Source organism: Arachis duranensis, chromosome 7, assembly GCF_000817695.3.
Source record: "Arachis duranensis cultivar V14167 chromosome 7, aradu.V14167.gnm2.J7QH, whole genome shotgun sequence".
In the NCBI taxonomy this organism is placed as follows: domain Eukaryota; kingdom Viridiplantae; phylum Streptophyta; class Magnoliopsida; order Fabales; family Fabaceae; genus Arachis; species Arachis duranensis.
Window position 1 is genome coordinate 78,162,820 of NC_029778.3, and position 21,557 is coordinate 78,184,376.

Sequence of the window (21,557 nt, forward strand, 5' to 3'; positions counted from 1 at the left end):
TAGGATATTATTTTATTTTCTCCAAACACATGAATTATTTTTACAAATAATAATGGTACAACATACACAAATCTAAGAAACTATATATAATTATCTCAATATTCTATGCAACAATTTAAGATTATTTAACAATTGATGAGATCTGTTTTATTCTGAATGGAGGAAGGTGACTTGTCACTTGAGCAAGCATTTAACGGAAGGTTTGGTGTGGGAGGCAGTTCCATGGGCGTTGTGGCAAAAGGAATACACTTTCCTCCCTGGAACCGCATGCTGTATATACACACGATCAAGCACAATATTGTAGCATCCCACGTTTTGGTCGCAGCTCAAATTGATTGCTTCATCCATCAATGATGTTCCAATAATTCCTTTGTATGTTACATCGCTCACTCTAATCGCTTGAGTCTATAATTCAACAAAAAATAATTATTTCTTTTTATTGAAATATATAGAATCATTAGTATTAATAGTGTATGTTAATTACCTTGTTTTGGCAGTCCACCCTATTAGGGCAATAAAATTGGTCAATAATAATGGGGCTATTGGCACGAACAAACTTAATCTTCTCAAATGTGATATTCCTGGCATATCCAGCTCCACCCTATTAGATATAATAATGTATTATTACTACATGTGCATGACCCAATTTGCCTGATTAATTACATATATATACATACCTGCCAAGTCTTGATCCTTACTCCAGTCATTGTTTCAGTCAAAGTACAATTATACACATGCACGTCCTCTACAATGTCGGTTTCACCTCTTGTTCCCAGTGATCCAATGCTGCAGCACCCAAAATTAAATACAATGTTTTCATAATTGACCATTAATTAAACAATTCCGTTATGTTACTAACAACATTCTCCCAACTTCTATCAACTTTTATTTATAACGGTGTTTAATGGAAGTATCTTTGTGAATGTGTCTAATAAAAATATTTTTTTATGACTGTGTTTAATAGAAGTATCTTTATAGATATATTTTCTAAATGTATCTCTTTATATGAAAATGTTTGGTAACCAAAGAAACTCAGCCAAAAATAATTATAACTTGTCTTATTTAGCATTTATTGATTATCGTGACAATTAATGACTGTTTTTTTTGTCTACCTAGCATTATATGTTTAAAATATAATAATTAATTATTGTTGATAATAAGTTGGCAGATAATATATTGGTACCCTATATTTTTTTTTAATTAAATTAAGCAAAGGATCGGGTCGGGTCGGAGTAGGAACCTGATACCATGGCCTGGACCGCATGTTATAGCAAATATTTTGATGTGTGAGGATCCAGCACTAATAGCAACACAGTCATCTCCAGTTGCAATGTAAGAATTAAGGACTTTAATGTTGGTAGAACCAGAAATATCAATGCCATCGGTGTTGGGGCTTGTTCCCGGAGCAATGAGTCGCAGGTTAGAGAGAGTGCCTCCGTTGCAGCTTGTTAGAGTTATATGGCTTCTTGCCGGGTTAAGACTAGTCAATCCTTTCCATTGAAACCGGTTGCATCTATTCAGTGTTATTGCCTGTTGAGAACAGGGTCCAAAAACAAGTTTCAATCTATTTATCTTTTGGTAGAAACTCGCGTGCAATTATCTTTATACGGCGGTTCTCAACTAGCAACTTCACATGAAGATAACTGCACGTGAATTTTTTTGTGAAAACTCACCTAAAGTCGACTTCACGTGAAGTTGATACCTAAGAACCGTTAGATGAAAATTTAGTCAAATCAGTCAAATCATCTGACGATTCTCAGATATCAACTTCACATAAAGTCAACTGCACCATAATTTTCACCATTTTTTTTATTTATTTCGTAATAACAAATAATTCCACAGATAGATAGTATGCTTACTGTTGGTGGACGACATTTTGTCCCCTGCAAAAAGTTGTCATAAATAAAGAGCTCATGAAAATGTATAAATAAAAAAAAAAGAAAAAATAAGTGATTAATTGAAAATTGTAATATAATTTGACATGTATAACTAAATTTTGATATAGTAATTTTTTATTATTATTGCATAGTGAGTTTTTACCATTTAAAAAAAAACAGAGAAATTAATAGACTGCTTACAGGTGCTGGATTTCCTAAGCAAGGCTGCTGCCACCAGATAGAGCCTCGACCATCAATTGTCCCTTTTCCACTGATAATTAGACCATCCACTGAATTAAACCCAAGCCACGTGTTTATGTGGGACCCAGCATATTCCGATTTTGTTTTAGGTGCAACTATGTTCCCTAACACCTGATCATGATAATGATATTATATACAGGTTCTCATCAGATCAACAGCAGGGGAATTCAAATCAAAATGGAACAAAATATTAAAAGGAAGTATGGACCTGAATATAGGTATACTTAGATTTGCATGGACCGTTGAAGGAAAGAGGCTTTAGCATGAAGGTCTTCCCTGCTGGTATTATAAGCTTAGATATATCTCCCTTGCTCGAGCACACTGCTTTCCACGCCTTCTCAAACGCCTATTTATATCTCTCTATTAATATTTGAGATAAGAAATGTAATTCAAATAAGGTGAAAGTTCGGTGCAGTCGACTTCACGTGAAGTTGATACTTGAGAACTGTTAAATGATTTGACTGATTTGACTAAATTTTCATCTAACGACTCTCAGATATCAACTTCACGTGAAGTCGACTTTACCTGAGTTTTCACCTTCAAATAAAGTTATTAGTTACCGGTGAATCGTTGGTTTGTCCATTTCCAACTGCTCCATATTGTAACACATTGAAACTTGGTGTCACGCTCAATCCTGTTGTAGCCACACTCAGAATTACTATAACATCCAACAATAACTCCTGGATCAAATAATATGTTAGTTGAATCAAGCTAATTAAGAATACATATATATCATGAAAATGTAGAACTTGATAACTAATTAAGATCGATCTCATACTCACCATTGTAATTGTCTTGGGCCACATGATGACACCTTCAACAGTCTTCTGTGTTATATGTATAAACCCCCTAATATCCTCTCCTATATATAAGGAAGGGAACCATGCATCTGCATTGTATTTGGACGCTGATTTTAGACGTTAATTTAATTTAGCTTTCTCTTTATTGATAAAATAAACACTACTTACGTTCCAAGATTATTATTGCCAATATACGTACGTACAAGATTCTTGTTTAACTCTGTTAATGTTCTTTGGGTGTATTAATAATTGAGATATGGGAAAGTATGAAAAACCAATGGAATATTTGTATAATGTGTACAATAGAGGTTTATGGAGTATTAGAGATATAACCATTAGTGTTATCTTTTTCCGTCAGTTGAAGTTTTTGGAATGAGTGATATCATAACACGGCATTAGAGCTCTAGATCCAAAAAGTCAAGAGTTCGATCCTTAGTGAATCCAAAATCAGTTTAAGTTTGGAAAGTCCTAGTACTATGGGAGATGTTCATTTTATAACTCAATAGTACACATTCTAGCGGGACTCAATATGGGAAAGTATATATATTATTTTATATGAAGTAGGGTTGTGGAAAATTAAACTGTACACAAGCTAGTTGGAAAAACACATGGCCTAATGGAAATTAAGACATTATTTCCACAGTAAGCACATGAAGCAAATTACATTCCTACGTCTTCTTCTGATCTTCTACACAATAAGCTTCTTCATTTGCACTCAATACCCATGTAAGTAAACTTCAGTAAGTACAACATAAAAAGGATTGATATTGATCTACGGATCAAAAGAAATCGTCTACTTTGATTTCAAAGCACGTTTAGTTATCTTCCATTGGAAATAAAATTAACTACTTGTAAAATTTATTACCGGAAAAAAAAAAATTTGCCTCCACCTAGGTTCCAATTGTCCTTGATTTCTTGCGTAGCAAGATTAACTGCTTTCTTGAGTATTATTTTTTTTTATTTTCCTTAATAAAATTAGGAAAGAATAAGATAAAAAAAGATGAAGAATTTTTATTGTACCTTATTGTATATTATAAGAGAATAATGCTATCTATTTATACTAATTACTAAATTGATTTTAAATTTTAAAATTAAATAAAATAACTAGAATCTTTAAATGATTCTGTTAAAAAAAGATAAATTCATCCTAGCATAAGGCTATGCCCTTCAGTATATATTATTTTAAGATAAGTTTTATTTTAGCGTCAAATATGTTGATGTAGCGCATTTTAGCGACATTTTAATATTTTTTTTACATTTTTTTAAAAATATATTGTATAATCTATCATACATAAATTAATATTTAATGATTATTTATATTAAAATTTATCAATAATTTTAATATTTTATTTTATATCCTTTTAAAAATTATTATGATTTTTTTTATATTTTTGTAAATATTATATATAGTATTTTATTTTACTAATAAATGTACGTTTTAGAATAAGTAATTAAGTATGTTGACGTAGCGTGTGCTAGTGTTAATCTACATGTTGATGATATTTTTAGAAAATATTATGTATTAAATAATTAGATTTGTTAACATTTAATGATTAATTATTGTGAAATTTGTCGATCATCATTATTTGTATTCTGAAAAAGTATATTAATGTGGTACATTCTGGTGATAGTTTGCGTACATTTTTTTCTCAGCTATTTTTTAAAAAAGTATTATGTAGTTAATTATATACACAAATTAATATTTAATGATTATTTATATTAAAATTTATTAATAATTCTAATATTCTATTTCATATCTTTTTAGTAATTATTATGATTCTTTCTTATATATTCTAGTGATTCAATCACCAATAATCAATATTTCAAATTCTACAACAGATTATATTTTGATTTCAAGCATACTTACAGTAGTACATTTTGGTGTCAGTTTAAATACCTCTCTCTGTTCTCAATTAATTTTTAAAAAAGTATTACGTAATCAATCATACACAAATTAACATTTAATAATCAATTATATATGTTGAGATTTGTTAATAATTTAAATATCATATCTTTTAGTAATTATCATGATTATTTTTTATATTTTTGTAAATTAATAATTTAATATTTTATATTATATCCTTTTAAAAATTATCACAATTTTTTCTTACATTTTTGTTATATATATTATTTTGTTTTACTATTTATAAACGTAAATTTTAGAGTTAAATATACTAATGACGTAATTTTAAAATTAAGTATGCTGATAATGTGGTGCGTTCTAATTCCAATCTATGTGTTGATATTATTTTTAGAAAATGTTAGTATTAAATAATTATATTTATTAATATTTAGTAATTAATATAAATATTTTGTGAATTTTTTATTAAATATAAGTACTTTGTGCTTTTTTTATTTTATAAATGTATTAACATACATACGACAACTTTTTTTTAATTAAATATAAATACGTTATGAATTTCTTTATTTTTTAGATTATTTGGTATTAGCGTAAATAATAAAAATATATAAACTTGTTTTATATAAGATAAATATATTCATAATTTTAAAAGTATATTTTAAATATAAGTATAAAAAAGTAGATATATTTTATACATTGCACGTATAGATACACTAATTTATAAATATAGAGAAAAGGAATCTGTTTACACCAAAGATTTATATATTGGTGAATAAATTATCATGCGTGACAAATTTCATCAATCCAACCGTTAATTAATGTTATATTTTTTTTTATAGTCAAAGTTTTAAGGGCGGAGTTTAGTTGAGACAATGGGGCTATGATCATTTTCAAATTTTTTATAAAAAAAAATTAGTTCTATTTGCATTTTGCAGTTCTTTATTCAACTCTATTCAACAAGAAGTTCTCTTGATTGATAGATTAATTTGTCTGATATTAACTCTTTCAGTATCTACAGTTACTACATTATTTTCATCAATGAAAATAATGAAGAAAGAAAGTGAAAAAGAAATTGTTGAAAAGTTTAGTTCTAATTTAATTATTGAAGATTTCAAGTCACTAAAGATTCGAAGAGTACCATTATAAATTATTTTATATTTTTTATTTATAGAATTATTTATTTATTATCTTACTAGTAACAAACTTAAAAAATAATTATATTATAAATTCTATTTTAATATAAATATTATTATTAAATTTTAATGTTAAATTTTTTGCTCTTCCAAAATTTTATTTCAAATTCTGACACTAGTCAATCTTGTCAAATTTCAGAAAGTCCAAACATCATAGATATATAATATAGGATAAAACACATACATAAATTAAACACATAATAATATTATATAAAAGTCTCAAACTAAATAACCTCATGTATATGTTTTTGTTTATAATTCTATATAAATCGAATTCATTAAATTTGAATTAATTCTTATAATATTAAATCGAATCAATATAATTCGAACTAACAGTGCACTACTACATCAAATGAGATAACTTCGATTTATATTTTCATACGTTTGGAATGTTTGGAATATAATCTAATAGTTGTATTGAGTTATATTTGTGAAATAACCATATTAAATATACTTAAAAGAATCAATTATTTATATAAAATATATTTAAAATATAAACTATATATAAAAAATAAATTATATGTTTATACACAAATATGTAATAATTTATTTGGTGAATTATTTTTGTATATACATACGCAAAAATAAAGTACTATAATGGCATATCAAATTAATTCAAAAGTTTATAAAATTTCGTGGCTTAAATAAATTTTGTTAGTTCTTACAATTTTGTTTTTGGTTTTAGTCTAATAAAATTCAACATATTTCTATTATTTTATCCTTTGTATTAGTTTATCTACCAAACCTATATGTTTCGATGAATAATTCTTGTATTCTTATGTGTTTATTTTCATAGAAATCTATGTGTATGTTAACATAGACCTGAATAATGTTGACTGTAGACACATGGATTCATATGCAAGAGTTACCCACTAAGTTGGTTAACTCTACTAGTCATTGTGTTGGTATCCTATCTTTTACGGTAAAAACTAAACTGCAGTCGACTTCACGTGAACCGTTAGATGATTTGACTAATTTGACTAAATTTTTATTTACCAGCTCTTAAATATCAACTTCACGAGAAGTCGACTTGGCTTCACCTGAGTTTTCATCATCTTTAATTTATGGAGCAAAGGTGAAAATGCAGTGCATGAGCAAAATGGATTTATCGCCATATAAATGACAAGAAGTCAAAAAATGAGAAGGTTATTCTGTTAGTAATTATTATTATAAGGACTACACTTGTTAATTTGAGCCCAAACACCGCGTGGAATGAAGTTGTGAAAGTGAAAGGTCATGGGAAGCGCTCTGTATCCGGATACGGTGAGTGTTTCTGGAATCCAGCCATCAACTCCATCTCTGTACAGTTCTGCGTAGCACACCTGCTTGATACATGGCCCCCCGTACAAGTCCACTCTGTCCTTTCTGCACCTACTGAACCTCCCTGACGATGGATCCTCCAGCCTTGCAACGTATACTCCATTCCCATCAGCGTCGCGTAATCTAATGCTGATTGAATCCCTCGTATACGTCGGCGAATCGCAGCTTGTGCTGATGGTCAGTGAGTAAATGCACCCACCACCACCACGCCTATTCTACACCATTCATATATATACATTACAAAGTAATCAACAAAGCAGTTCAATTCATCTATATATTAAAATTACCGGCTGCGGCTGCGGCTGCGGCTGCGGCTGCGTTCGGGTTCTGTTTCTGTGGTGCTTCAAGAGTGATGCATTTACTCTACCTGCTGGCTTTGCTTCCGACAAGGCACCAATGATGCAAAATGTGATGACTATTGAGCTTACTGATGCTTTCATCTTTTTGTTCATCACTTTTTCTAACTACTTAACTTTTATTGATTACTCAAGGACTTCACCATTTAATTTATTCGCAACTACTTTCTTAGTTACTTCTATATAAAGGACTAAGAAACCTCAATAATTTATTATATTATATATTTTCTGTGCCCATTTCCTTTCATCAAAGGCCGACCGTTCAAGTAAACAAATCATATATGAATTAACATATGCAAATGTTTTCATCAAAATATTCTCTATGCTATTTTAAAAGTTGAACTAACCTTTCAGTATTTGCTATAAGGCAAGAAACGAAACCAATATTATTTAATTCTGACCCCCGGGGGGGGGAATATAGAATAAAAACAAAAATAAGCTAGTCTTATACAGAAAATCCAACATTAGGCCCATTACAGAAGAAACTCATAGAAAAGGGTTAACAGTAGGCCCACTAGATTCCTAGTTTATTAGATGTTGTTGGGCTAGAAGGAAGGCCCACTAGGCGGAAGCAGTGGAGGCGGAATAACGATAACAGTAGTCAAAGCCATACCAAACGCCGTAAGGAATGAAAGCGTTGTAGTAGAAGGTAACGGGGCTGGAGTAGTAGCCAGATACGGTGACGTACTCGGGCATCCACCCATCGTATCCGGTTCTGTACAGATACAGATAGCAGATTTGGTAGGTACAGGGTCCGTAAATCTGAAACGTATCCGTAGAGCAGCGCTCGAATGTTCTAGAATCATAAGGATCCCCAAGTCTTGGAACATAAACCTGATAGCAATCGATTCCAAATAGGAAATATATATAAACCTAGCGATGAATGGAAGCAAAAGGAATAGTATAATATAGTGTACCTGATAACCATAGGTGTCGCCAAATGCGAGACTGATTTGATCTCTCGTATAGGAGGGAGAGCTGCAGCTTGTTTTAATGGTTACTGTATAAGTACAGCTACTACCCTGCAACTTACAAGTTACAACCCTACATATTTATCATCATTCATATAGGAAGAGAATATTCTTATTTCTTACAAGTTGCTGCTGGAGGGTTTGGTTGGGCTTGAAAGATTCGTTAGCTTGAGGAAGCTGAGTGCGAGTCTGATCATCAGTGGAGAAGGAAGCAGCCACGCAGAATATGAGGATTATTGAAGTTACAGTCTTCGTCTTCATGCTTTTGTGTTGTATTCTGCTAACTGGTAATGAAACGATCTAAACCAGTGGACTAGACTCTAGAGGCACACAGCCTTGGTTTTCGGATGCCCACGTCTCGCAACAAAGGACAAGGGGGTAGGTGTCTCATCTCCTTAAATACATTTATTTATTTCCCTTAGCATCAAAAGATCCCTTATGCTAATCCTTCTAAAATTATTCAGATTTTAAAATTAACATTTGAGAAAGAGAGATCGATTACTAACTGTGACGGAGTGACGGTTTATAGTTATTTACGTATTTTTGTTTGATATTTATTTTTCATCATAGTATTATATAATATATCCTATACTGACATAAATAATAAAATTAAATTTGAATGGCAGAAAAAAATATATATTCTTCTCTTGTTATATTTGTATCTTTCATTATAGTGAGCATCATGATGTTTGATAGAATAATTCTCCTGTCCCTGTTGGTTAACTTCCTTTTGTCTTCGTTTTTATCTTCTAGCATATGAACCCTTGGATGCTTTCTACCTATTTGATCATGAGAAAATTTCACCGTTTTCATTTTTCAACGCATGTTTTTTGCAAATTAATCATTAAGCCGATAAATTTTTCGAAACGAAATAGCTTTAATATATATTATAAACCTAAAATAAGTAAATTTTACAAATTAAAAACAGTAAAAAATTGCTTGATGGGAAAGTGAACTTTATCTGTATAAAGCATTATTTTATTTTGTCTCGCTAAACTCGTGTTATGATTTTTAGTCCAATCCTCGCAAACGACAAATTTGAGCCAGTCAATGTCAAAAAGTTTAACCTTTTTAAATGCAAAATTTGAAGCTGCATCCTTTCCAAAAGTTAAACCATTTCAGATTTCTCACTTGGATCCTACTTTCCAATGTTCTTCCGGCGAATCGCGGCTCTCAACTCCATAGTTCTCAAGCATAAATACAAGTCGTACAAAAGAATAAGATGAGATCAAATTGCGGAACAACGCTTTTTGCAATAAGCTACAGTCTGGGGATAAAAACCGTCGTCCAAAGAATAAAAATAATCGTACACATCTAACAAAAGAGAACTTACATGAGCAAACGAGAGACAACCAAAGGGGTGTGTAATGACATTAGCAGCAGTACTAGAGACTCGAAGTAAGAAAGCTCATACCGAGAGGATTGCCTCAATGATAGCATAGCTGTTGCAGAACTCATATATCCTACAGAAACTTCAGCGCCTTCCCATTCCAACTAAGAAGATGCTAAACACAACTCAGATTGATGATTGCGTTATAATTGGCCATTAACTTCTCATTCAGAACTCCGTCGGAGGCTTCAACCTTATCAATCTTTTGATTCTATCTTTCTCTGTATTTTCCAAATATCCCTTCAAAACAATACACAGGCCAAGTGTCAAGCAAAGCATCAAGAAGAATTGCTACTTATAACAACGAAACACAGTCGTTGTATAAAGGTACTGTTTGGATCAGTAATGAATGGCCACACATAACAAAAGGCATCACAATATATGGGGAGAACTGAATCACTTTTGAGTGGTATTGCGAAGTTTCTTCCTTCCACAGTTCATATGAAATCTTATATGCATATAACATGCAACAATATTTCACGAGAATAAATGAAAATAATGTCAGATTAGATGGGCCTCATCGAAAATGGATGACCTCAATAATAATATTCATTTACACTAGCTAGATATATATCAGAATGCATACCACTTGATGAGTTGATGTCATCAATTGAAATGTCTCACGTTAAGCAGAGTGAGTAAACTGAGAAATTCAAAACAATCAAGTTCTTATATTAAGTAGTACAGCATGTTTCCTCACCTTCCATACAATTTCATCCAAGCACAAGCATATCCTTCCATACTTATCAAGGAAAAGGCGCTCAGTTGGGGGCTTCCCACATACATCCTTCACAGCTGAGGTTATGACAAAGATTACCTCCGACACTGAAAATAAAAAAAAAAAAACAAAAAACAAAAAACAAAATGCTAATAATGTACCTTTTGCAGACCCTAGAAAAATAACAACAATATGCTTGACATTGTTCAAATTGATGATGCCATGAAATATTTATAAACAAAATAACCTGCTTTTCTTAAATATTTATAAGATATTTTCCCTTTCTCGGTAGGTAGACAACAGTTTCCAATAAGTTGAGATTGTGAGTTCTATATCTCATCAGTTCGATTGATTTCGAATTTTCCTTGTTTAATTCTTCAAAAAGTAATGCTAGGAAAAGAAATATTAGTAAGAAAAGATCTAGTTCCAAAATATTTTTGTGTATTGGTTGCCGGTATCTATTACAAGACAGAAAAGGGGCAAGTCTCTCCCACCACTTTCTCCAAAAATCTCCTTAATCATCTCAAAAGAACAAAAGGTTATGAATCTAGGACCCCCAAGCCAGTGCTTCAATTTCAAAACATGTGAGCATATCTGGTTCCAAGCATCAACAAATGAGATGACTTCTTTCTAAGGTTTAATTATTACCATTACCAAATATGAAACATTGGGAAACATTCATGTTGATATTAGAATCAACAACTGACATGATAGTTTTGTGTACTTTATTTTACCATCATCAAGCATAAAATACAGTTCACTGGATACATACAAGCAAGTTCATCATACTCGTCCTTGCCCACAACATATATGCTGACATCCCCTAGAACTGTGTACACAATATAAACTGACCTGAAAAGAATAAAATACGTAAGCCAAAATACCATATCATCATCACATAATAATGAGTCATGATTTTTCTAAAATACAGGAACCTGAATGAACAATAGTATGCACTATGCAGTGAAGCAAAAGAGACTAGATGGGAAAATATTAACAGTAAGCAATATTGTTCAGTTTGTTTATTTTCTTCCACCAAACAAACACAAAAAACTAAACAAATGGAAAACTGAGTATAGTCCATCACTATAATCTCTCTCTCTCTTTCTCTAACCTCTCTCTCTCTCTCTCTCTGTTTTTCAATAATAATAATTCAGGAAACAAGTTTGAAGAGCCCATTTGTCTTGCCTACTACTACTTCATTTCAAGTAACCACAATGGAATCCTCCTACCTAACGGGTTCAGAATCAAATAAATCTGTAAAATAGACGAACCAATTCATGTTGGCGCGCACACAGACAAACATCCATACATACATAAATGACATGACATTGAATCTTCAAGGAATGAGAAGCATTAGAGAAGAAGAGACTAACTTGTGGCAAGCAACAAGGAGCTCTTCATTTTTGGCACCCTTGAGATTGTCAGCTCCTAATTTAACCAAGAAGGAACGCCAGTGTAGCCGCTCCTCTGCAGGAACACCATGAAAACTGAAACCATAAAGCCACTGAACTTAGATCGTTACATAATCATAAAGCTGAAACCATGACCATTTTGCTGTTCCTTTGATTTTCTGAGCAATTATGATTATGAACTGAAAGCTCCTCTCTATGAGGAGGAGGAAAATCGGGATTTCAAATTGCTTCAGAGATCAACAACAACAAATCAGCTACTTCTATCTTTCATTAACAACATAGGGATCTAACAGCAATATGAGAATTACATTACGAAGCATAGAAAGGAAACGAATCAAAATTGGGATAAATGATATAGATAACAGCAGGAAAAGAGAGAGATCTAAACACACCGTTCGATGAGGATATTTCCCTCAACGTTCGCAAACAGCACCGCCAGTATCATACTCTCAGCTTCTCTTTCTTCCTCTTTCGCCTGCGAACCTACGAGCTCCGATCGATGAAACGGGATCGCAGAGATCTTCTCTTGTTCTCTTACGCTTGGCACTGCTTACAATTACTTAAATGCCCCCTTATTTTTACTTTTATTCCTTTAGACTTATAATTTTTCCGTTGCCAAGTATCTTAACTGAATGGTCAAAAATTAACTCGGTTACGAATTTGAGTTTTATTTAAGTGCATGTTTAGACGCCATTATTTTGTTAAAAAAAGATTATGAAAAAATATTTTTTTTTATTTTTTAACGTGTTTGGTAAATTTTTAGTAGTAAAAGTAAAAGTACTAGTAAAATAAAAAAAGATCTTTTTTTGAGAAGCTGTAATTTACATTTTTTTTAAAAGATCTTTTTTCCTTAAAAAAAAGATGTTTTTCATGTAATAAATAAACAAAAAAGTACTTTTATATTGTTATATCCAAACATAATTGATAGATAAAAAGACCTTTTTACATGAGATATCCAAACATAAAATTACTTTTACTTCTCTATAAAATCTTTTAAAAAGAGATAACTCAAAAAAAGATCTTTTCTTAGAACCTCACCCAAACAAGCCCTAAGAGTGCTTCATTTATAATTTATCTTTGGTTAATAAGTAATTTTTGTGGACTGGGCTTGGTTTAAAAACTGTATTGTCTTTTCAAGAAAACAATCATGTTAGGTCCAAATATTTAAAAAAAATTATTTTTTAAAAACAAACTTTTATAATTTATTTAAAAATAAAAAATAAAAAATTTACAAAATCAAACCTATATCTCTTTCTCTATAGTCTATACATATAATTTTGTCAAGAATATAATGTTGGAATAAAATAGATAAAGATGTCTAAAATGTTTTTTTAAGATGTTTTTTAATAATAAAAATTTAACACATATAATCGATTAAATCATGTCATTTTTGTCAAAATTAGGTCAGAAAAATTTATTTGACTGAAAAATGGTAAATCAAATTTTGAATTTGCCTAAATTAATATTTTTTTTATAAAAAATGACTACAATATTCCTATTATAGAAAATGACTAAAATAATCCTATTATATATATTAATTTTGAGAATACTAAATTCTAGTCTTTTTTTTTCTGTCGTCATAGAGTTAGGATTTAGAAATTTTAAAATTAATATATATATAATAAAAATATTTTAATTATTTTTTATAAAAAAATATTAATTTAGACCGATTTAAAATTTAATTTATTAATTTTTTGACTAAATTAATTTGTCGGATTTAATTTTAATAAAAATAACACAATTTAATTAATTATATGTATTAAATTTTAATTATTAAAAATATTTTTTTTAATATCTTTATCCAAATGATTTCAAATAATAAACTCTTATTATAATCACAAGACTTGTCAACCCAAATTTGGGCAACTAACCATGATATATATACGAAAATATTCCCTAGTAAAAGCACACACGTGTTTGCACTTCACATGGGAATGTGATGCAACATGCAAAAGGCCTAGTTAACTCCCCTTGATACAAATTCACCTACTACAAACCTATCTTCAATGTGAAACTATAGAAATCATTATTCAATGATAAAAATTAAACCTAATAAGCTTTCACAAGGAAGCCAGAGCCTATTTTTATAAGGCTAAAGCACCCTAAGGCTTATACCATTTTCGTACACATGCATCATCATCATTTAACACCGATACATATACTACTACTAATAATTGGAGATCATCACAAACTACAATAATTAAAGCATGGTTAAAGTGAATTGTTATCTAGTATCTACCAATGCATACATGTATATAAACATCATCATCATTATCATCATATGGGGAACAGCTCATAGATATACAATGAATGTGACAAAAAACAATTAGGAGCTTCATCATCTGCCTTGAGTAGTCCCCACTTTGAAGGCAATTTAATCTTCCATGTTCTTAATTTTTAGAGACAGAAATGCCCTGGCCTAAAGATACCTATAAATCTCCATCACATGGGGTTTCTCTGTTACTCCAATAGTTCCATTAATTTCCAATCCCGAAAGGAATATTTCAGTATTATCGCATTCGCACCCTTTATAGAATATACATGAATTGCTTTTCCGTTTTTCTATTTCTCCAAAGCTTCAACGTCATCCCATAAATTAGATTCATTCGTTTGTGTGACTCCAGTTCAATTAAGATGAAAAATGCGGGAACCGTATTGCCTTGTATATATTAACGTAACTAGAACAACACGACGTTACACATTCCGTGCATTAAATTGTTCATTTTGCTTATACTTGTTAGTTTAGCATAGTGCTTGAGATTTTATTCCATATCGCTGAAGATCATTTCCATTTCAAAACTCTTGCATGTGCGTACTCTAATCCTTCTCCTAAAACCACATTTGTCGGCAGGAATCTTCAAATCAAGCTTTCAGAGTTGATTATCCTGAATCATCACGCTGTCAGTATCAAATTCAATAAACAATCTTAATCTGTCAAATGATTTGGTGTGGTCTACATACACAGTACACACACACAACAAATTAAATTGAAATAATGTCATAGTCAACAAAATTATTAGCACATGTTTTGCTTCTTATAATTAAATCAACAAGGACACCATTTTCCCCACACCTTTGTTTTAGTACGATATTCTTTAGTTTCTTTCTGCTCTATCATGTGGTTGGCTACACTGTTTATTAATTAGTTGCATGCAGATGTACTTATATATGTTCCTTTTCTTCTTATAAAGTAGATCAACATATACATACATCTATGTCATATTAAGATTTGCAAATTTTGTATTTTTGGTTCACCTATAATATAGCCCATAGCAGCCAATATAGATACCTCAGTTTATAGTAACTAGTTTAAGTCTTAATTATCATCAGCAGATTTTGTGATTTGTAGTCATGAATTAGCTATAGACAAATTGGATAACTCTGCACCCTTAAAAATTGAAATTTATTATTAAGGTTTAAATTTGGAATAGAAGGAAACACTCTCAATAGAAGCGCATAATTTAAAAGTAGACATCGTTTGATTTCGCCATGGTGAACATTGAGTTTGTGGCAATTGAAAGAGTCCAATTCAAGTTGGCTACAGACAAACAAAAACTTAAAAAACTTTCGCATAATTTAATCACGGAAAAGCAAAACGTTGCAAGTGGTTATCACGATCATAAAAATTTGCCACTGCTTCTTGTTCTTGAGTATTTTCCCAGGTAAACTACCGTGTTTCTGGTAGTGTTGGAGAAACTAGTGCATATACGAGTATGTGTATAATCCGCTGACATATAGGATGATGTCACAAACCATGTTGTCGTTTTCCCAATTTCTACAACTTAGAATCCATTTGAGTATTATTTGTTCTTAGAAATTAGAATGAATATAATAGTGCCTGGAAGTGTTACTGTAGGGATTAGGGATCGTTAGGCAGTGGTAGTTAAAAAGAGGATAGTTTTAGAAGAAGACAGAGAATGGAATATAGAGAAGAGTATAGATAATAATAATAATAATAATTGAGTTAATTCCTATTGAGAAGCTCTTCTATCATCTGCAGGGCAATCCTCTGTTCCTCATCCAAGCCACCGTTATTATTGGTGGCTTCCTCTGGCTTCAAGGAAGAAGAAGCAGGTTGGGTGGTGAGGGGGGTGGTGGTGTTGTTCCTTTCCAACTCGACCATCATGATCCAGTTGGATTCGGAGCGAGGCCCGGCCCGCTTCTGCCACACACCAATGTGGCAATTCTCTGTGTCGAGCCTGAGGCACGTGAGAGAAGGTGATGGGGACTTGCAGCACTTCCTCAGCTTTGCACTAAGAACTGCAGAGAATGTTGTTGTGGAAGATGAAGATGAAGAAGAAGCAGTGCCACTGGAACTGTTGTTGTTATTGTTATTGTTCTCTGAAACTGGGAAGTTAGTCTTGGCGTTCCTTCCACTCATCAAAATAGCTGCTTCATCGTATGCTCTTGCTGCTTCTTCAGCAGTTTCAAATGTTCCAAGCCACACCCTCCTTTTCCTGAAACAACATACACCAAACTCAGTTAGATAGATATACATACTACTAGTTTAGTTTAGTTTTGTTTGATGATAGATGAATACAAGACATACAATAATGGGTGGCGAATCTCAGAAACCCAAGAGCCCCAATGGCGTTGCCTGACACCTCTGAATTTCTTTGACTGCACCATATCAGAGAGAGAGAGAGATAGTAGTGAAGAAGTAGTGATGAGGTTCAAATGTGGAAGTGGCATATGAGTTAGGGGAAGAAGCAAATTAAGGCTAATAGCTGATAGGGTAGTAAGTAACTAACCATGCATATATATACATATATATAGGGTTACACTAGAATGTTTGGTTACAACTTAGCTATTTAATTTCTTATCCCTCATAATTAATTAATCTTAATTTGCTGAATAGATATTATAAATTAAGATGGATTGTGATGCTTCATTATATGTTATGATAAAATCACATGAGGGTTGTCTTTATGCATGGTTATAATAATGTTACATGGAAATGAAAGTGTCAATTACGCCAAGAAGGAAGCCGTTACCTTCTAACTTAGAAAGACGCTTTGCTCCATACATGAGTTTGGCAATCAATAATTATCCATGTCATCATCATTTTGTATATATAATATAGTACCAATTAAGTTAGGAAAAGTATAAGGAGCCAATGAAATACTTGTACAATGTGCACAATAGAAGTTTATGAAGTATAAGAGATATAATTATTAGTGTTATATTTTCTCATCAGCTGAAACTTTTGGAACGAGTGGTATCATAATATGGTATTAGAGCGCTAGATCCGAAATGTCAAGAGTTATATACTGTCACAGTACAAATTTGAGAACATACATGCATGTTATCTTGACATAGGTGGAATACCAATATCCCATTACTTGGTCCCTCTCTTTCTATTCAATGAAAAAGTACAACCACAAAACTAGTACTCCCATCCTCTACATGCATGTATATATATCAAAGCAACCATTTCTCGTAAATTTATGACCTTCCCCTTTGAGGTAAAAACATTGAATTACAATATAGCCACTCCCAAATAAACTTAGGTAAAAATTTAGGTAAAGTTGGCTTCACGTGAAGTTGATAGTTGAGAGCCGTTAGATAAAAAATTAGTCAAATCAGTTAAATCATCTAACGGCTCTCAGTTATCAACTTCACGTGAAAACGACTTCGCCTGATTTTTCACCTAAACCTTAATCCAACCACTAAATGTTTATTTATTTAATTCTGATTTCTTAATGAGGAAAAAACACAATGTTAATACTCATATGTAGTAGCCAAAACATAAAATTAAACTAAGTATGTAAATATGTATATCCCAATTCTTGGTGCTATTAACAGATTGAGTTTAAATTAAATGAGATTTGTCAGAACATGGTGTCAGTGTACTAATTTGAAATGCTAGCTGTGTTTGTACAGGTAGAAAAATAGTAGATCGGAGATTTTTCTAAGTATGAACATATATAGCATGCTTCACTTAATTATTATAAATAACTCAACCTTCGCCTTGCTTTAGAATTTTGTACTATTTTCTGTTATACTGTCTATATATATTCCAACCTCCATACTAGTCCAAGTTCTAGCTACCTAAGCTAAATTAATAAAATTCCACCTTTTAAGTACAAATGTTTCTTCATTATTATGGAGGAAAAATAATGAAGTCTCGAAAAGTAAGAAGATATGTTTCTTTTTCTTGGGTAAAATTGAAGGTGCTAATTTTACAGAATGTTGAAACTAACTGCGCAGAACCACTATATGTGTTAAAAAAGAAGAGAGTTGATGTGATTCCGATCCGGTAAAAAAAAAAAAAAATCAATCCGTTAATAACAAATAATTAAATTAAATTCTCTACCCATGGAGGTTTATTCTTCCTCTAATCCTCTATGGGTTTGTTCGGGTGAATTTCTAAAAAAATAATTTTTTTTTGAATTATTTTTCTTTAATTTTATGAAAAAATAAAAATAATTTTATATTTGGATATCTCATACAAAAAGATCTTTTTATTTATTAATTATGTTTAGATATAATAATATAAAAGTACTTTTTGTTTATTTATTAAATGAAAAACATCATTTTTTAAGGGAAATAGATCTTTTAAAATAAGATGTAAATTATAATTTTTCAAAAAAAATATATTTTTTATTTTTTATTACTTTTATTTTTATTATTAAAAATTTACTAAACACACTAAAAAATAAAAAAATTCTTTTTCTATTAAAAAAAATATTTTTTATCAAAATAATTTCGCCAAACAAGCAAAGAAATAAATAAAGATGGATAATCTTCGATTCCTATGTATTAGGAGACGTTCTCTTTAATTTAAAAGGAGTTGCATGGTTATTATATAGCTCATTAGTAGAATAGCCAATAATTAAATTAAAGAAGTTGTTGAGATTATTATTCATTAAAGACTATAATAGCTTCTTTTAAAAGACTTTATGTAATGATAATCAAAGTAATAATTAATCGGGCGTCAATTTTATCCCTAAAGCTTGTAATTAACCTTCAAAAGAAGGAGCACAATAAAAAGAAAAGGTTTGACATGTTAAGTGAGTATGAAGAGACTATGCTATTTTAGTTGTAGTTTGTAAGATTATTTTTTTTAAAGATAAAATTATAATTCAAATGACATAATCTCTCTATACTCACCTAGAGATTATAGGTTTGAATCTCATTCTTAACTTTGCACAAAAAAAAATTATTTAATATATATATATATACAAAAATATTATTCGTACACTAAAATCAATCATTAAAATTAATTATTAATATATTTATGTATAAATATATGTGTAGTTTAATTTATTTTTAATATGTATTTTATATTAATGACTAATTTTAATAGCCTATTCTAGTATACACATAGGATAGCCGATATATATAGTAGGGTGCTTTATTTTGCATGTATATACCTCCAAGAGAGGCATGCCTATATATAGATCAGAGTACATGAACTGAACCCTTATGAATGCCTAAAAATATTTAAATTTAAGATCACAATAATGTTGGATAAAATTAATTGTATGTTCAATCATATAAAGTTGATCATCAAATTAATTGCCCTCCATTACTCACTCTAAGTATCAACGTTAATAGAATAGGGTTACGTTGTGTGTCTCCTGTGCGTTTTCACTCTTATCAACAACAGTATACATACGTCAATGTAGCAAAGTCTGATCGATAACGAAAAAAAAAACAAAAGGAAAGTAAATAAATTTTTACTTGGGTGCATGGTCTTGAATATTTTCATATGTGTTGTCGTAACAGAAGTTACTGAGAATTGTGCACGTTACTTAAATAGACACGTTTTTTGTTTATAAGTTGAGTGGGCCAAAAGTAGTAGCTACCTAAATCAAAGGAAGGCATTGCGTGAATGTTTTCATCGTAATAGAAAAATTAACGGTCCAACAGCTCAGCTGGTGTAATGTGAGAGTGTATGTTATATAGTACAAAGACATTTACCATATGGTATTATTATTATTATTGTTATTGTTATTATTATTATTGTTATTATTATTTCTTGTGGTACCTCTTAACTAGCCTTTATAAGGGGAGAGTGCTTCACGCACGTTCCCCTCATCAACCACCACGTTGTCATTTTTATTAATATCATGAACAACTCAGAGATGCAACTAAGGGTTTATATTCAATCCTCAGGGTCATTCCCTATGTTGGACAATCTTTGCCTAACACTGTGCCTTGTCTAAATTTTGATATGTGATTCTAACAGCTATCTCCCACATTTTTTTTATTTTTTGTTTTTTATCTTTATCATCATCAATCTCGCATCAGAATACTGAATAAGAATAACCACTTCTCTTTTATTAATTATTACCCACTCCCCTCTCTACTACTACTAGTCCTAGCTTCAATCTTTGGTAATTATCAATTTATTACGTTGCAATATAATAGAGTCCCAAACTTGGAGTAGTATTAGGTCGAATGTCCACTCCATTTCTGATCGAATCTCTAAACTACCATTTAATTAAGGAAAAGTATGAGGAGCCAGTGGAATATTTGTATAATGTGTATAATGGAGGTTTAGGAAGTATTAGAGATATAATCATTAGTGTTATTTTTTCTCTTCAGTTAAAGCTTTTGGGATTAGTGATATTATGATATGGTATTAGAATTCTAAATCTAAAAGGTCAGGAGTTCGATTTTTGGTGAACTCAAAAATCAGTTTAAGTTTTTGAAAAAATGTTTATTATTCCTAGTATTCAAATGATTATTCTAGATAATATAAGAGATATTATTTTGTAACTTATATAATCTATTGTACATATTGTACAAATAAACCATTGTCTTTCTAGCGAGATCCATTAATTAATTAGCAATAGTTCTAATGAACCGGTCCAAGCAAAGGAATCTATATTTTGTATATTCTTCTCACCAAAACTGGGTTGACGAAGCATAATGCAACCTTGAGGAATTCGTGTGGGTCTGTCGTTGCTTTACACTCTAAATAGATATTGACATATAACAACAATATTCTTTTTTTTTATGAAACAATAATTTGATTAGTATGTAGTCAATACTTAATTAGTATTTGGAGTATCACTTTCAGTTTCAGGCCCAACTTCACTCCATGGTGTTGATGTCTTATCCTCGCAATGCAACCGATATATTAATATCTATGTGTATACTATATATAACTAGATATTAAAAATAAAAATATTTTAATACATAATTGATTCAATAAATAAAAAAAATACAGAGATATAAAAAATAATAAAAGTAGATAAAGACTTAAAAAAAGAGAAAGAAAAAGATAACGTGAATGAAAATTATGCGTAAAATGAAAAGATAATTGCAATATAAATAAAAAAATAACTGATAATTATTTTTTTGACTTTTTTTAATGGTAATTATATCAACTACTCATTATTGATAGGATTAAAATGAAAAAAATTAAAACTGAATATCAAATT

The 21,557-nt window shown here is 30.7% G+C and overlaps 5 protein-coding genes across 5 annotated transcripts; all 5 read right to left on the bottom strand.

The window, feature by feature from the left end:
- Positions 1-70: 70 nt before the first annotated feature.
- Positions 71-2,990, bottom strand: LOC107459638 (probable polygalacturonase At3g15720). The gene is made up of 9 exons (XM_016077866.3): positions 2,921-2,990; positions 2,699-2,818; positions 2,347-2,484; positions 2,079-2,249; positions 1,860-1,883; positions 1,241-1,530; positions 678-786; positions 485-601; positions 71-405 (listed from the first exon to the last, which is right to left on the bottom strand). Exons 1-9 carry the CDS (start codon positions 2,942-2,944, stop codon positions 175-177), a joined length of 1,224 nt encoding a protein of 407 aa, XP_015933352.1. The 5' UTR covers positions 2,945-2,990; the 3' UTR covers positions 71-174.
- Positions 2,991-6,925: 3,935 nt separating this feature from the next.
- On the bottom strand, positions 6,926-7,821 carry LOC107459641 (embryo-specific protein ATS3A). The gene is made up of 2 exons (XM_016077869.3): positions 7,600-7,821; positions 6,926-7,527 (listed from the first exon to the last, which is right to left on the bottom strand). The coding sequence occupies exons 1-2, from the start codon at positions 7,762-7,764 to the stop codon at positions 7,147-7,149; spliced, it is 546 nt and encodes a 181-aa protein (XP_015933355.1). The 5' UTR covers positions 7,765-7,821; the 3' UTR covers positions 6,926-7,146.
- A 269-nt stretch (positions 7,822-8,090) lies between these two features.
- LOC107459645 (embryo-specific protein ATS3B) lies at positions 8,091-9,037 on the bottom strand. Its single transcript, XM_016077872.3, has 3 exons — positions 8,763-9,037; positions 8,586-8,690; positions 8,091-8,502 (listed from the first exon to the last, which is right to left on the bottom strand). The coding sequence occupies exons 1-3, from the start codon at positions 8,898-8,900 to the stop codon at positions 8,230-8,232; spliced, it is 516 nt and encodes a 171-aa protein (XP_015933358.1). The 5' UTR covers positions 8,901-9,037; the 3' UTR covers positions 8,091-8,229.
- A 1,127-nt stretch (positions 9,038-10,164) lies between these two features.
- LOC107459902 (uncharacterized) lies at positions 10,165-12,721 on the bottom strand. The gene is made up of 5 exons (XM_016078207.3): positions 12,555-12,721; positions 12,124-12,237; positions 11,520-11,599; positions 10,730-10,854; positions 10,165-10,269 (listed from the first exon to the last, which is right to left on the bottom strand). Exons 1-5 carry the CDS (start codon positions 12,605-12,607, stop codon positions 10,198-10,200), a joined length of 444 nt encoding a protein of 147 aa, XP_015933693.1. The 5' UTR covers positions 12,608-12,721; the 3' UTR covers positions 10,165-10,197.
- Positions 12,722-16,126: 3,405 nt separating this feature from the next.
- Positions 16,127-16,846, bottom strand: LOC107459667 (ethylene-responsive transcription factor WIN1). Its single transcript, XM_016077887.3, has 2 exons — positions 16,712-16,846; positions 16,127-16,619 (listed from the first exon to the last, which is right to left on the bottom strand). The coding sequence occupies exons 1-2, from the start codon at positions 16,789-16,791 to the stop codon at positions 16,127-16,129; spliced, it is 573 nt and encodes a 190-aa protein (XP_015933373.2). The 5' UTR covers positions 16,792-16,846.
- Positions 16,847-21,557: the final 4,711 nt, after the last annotated feature.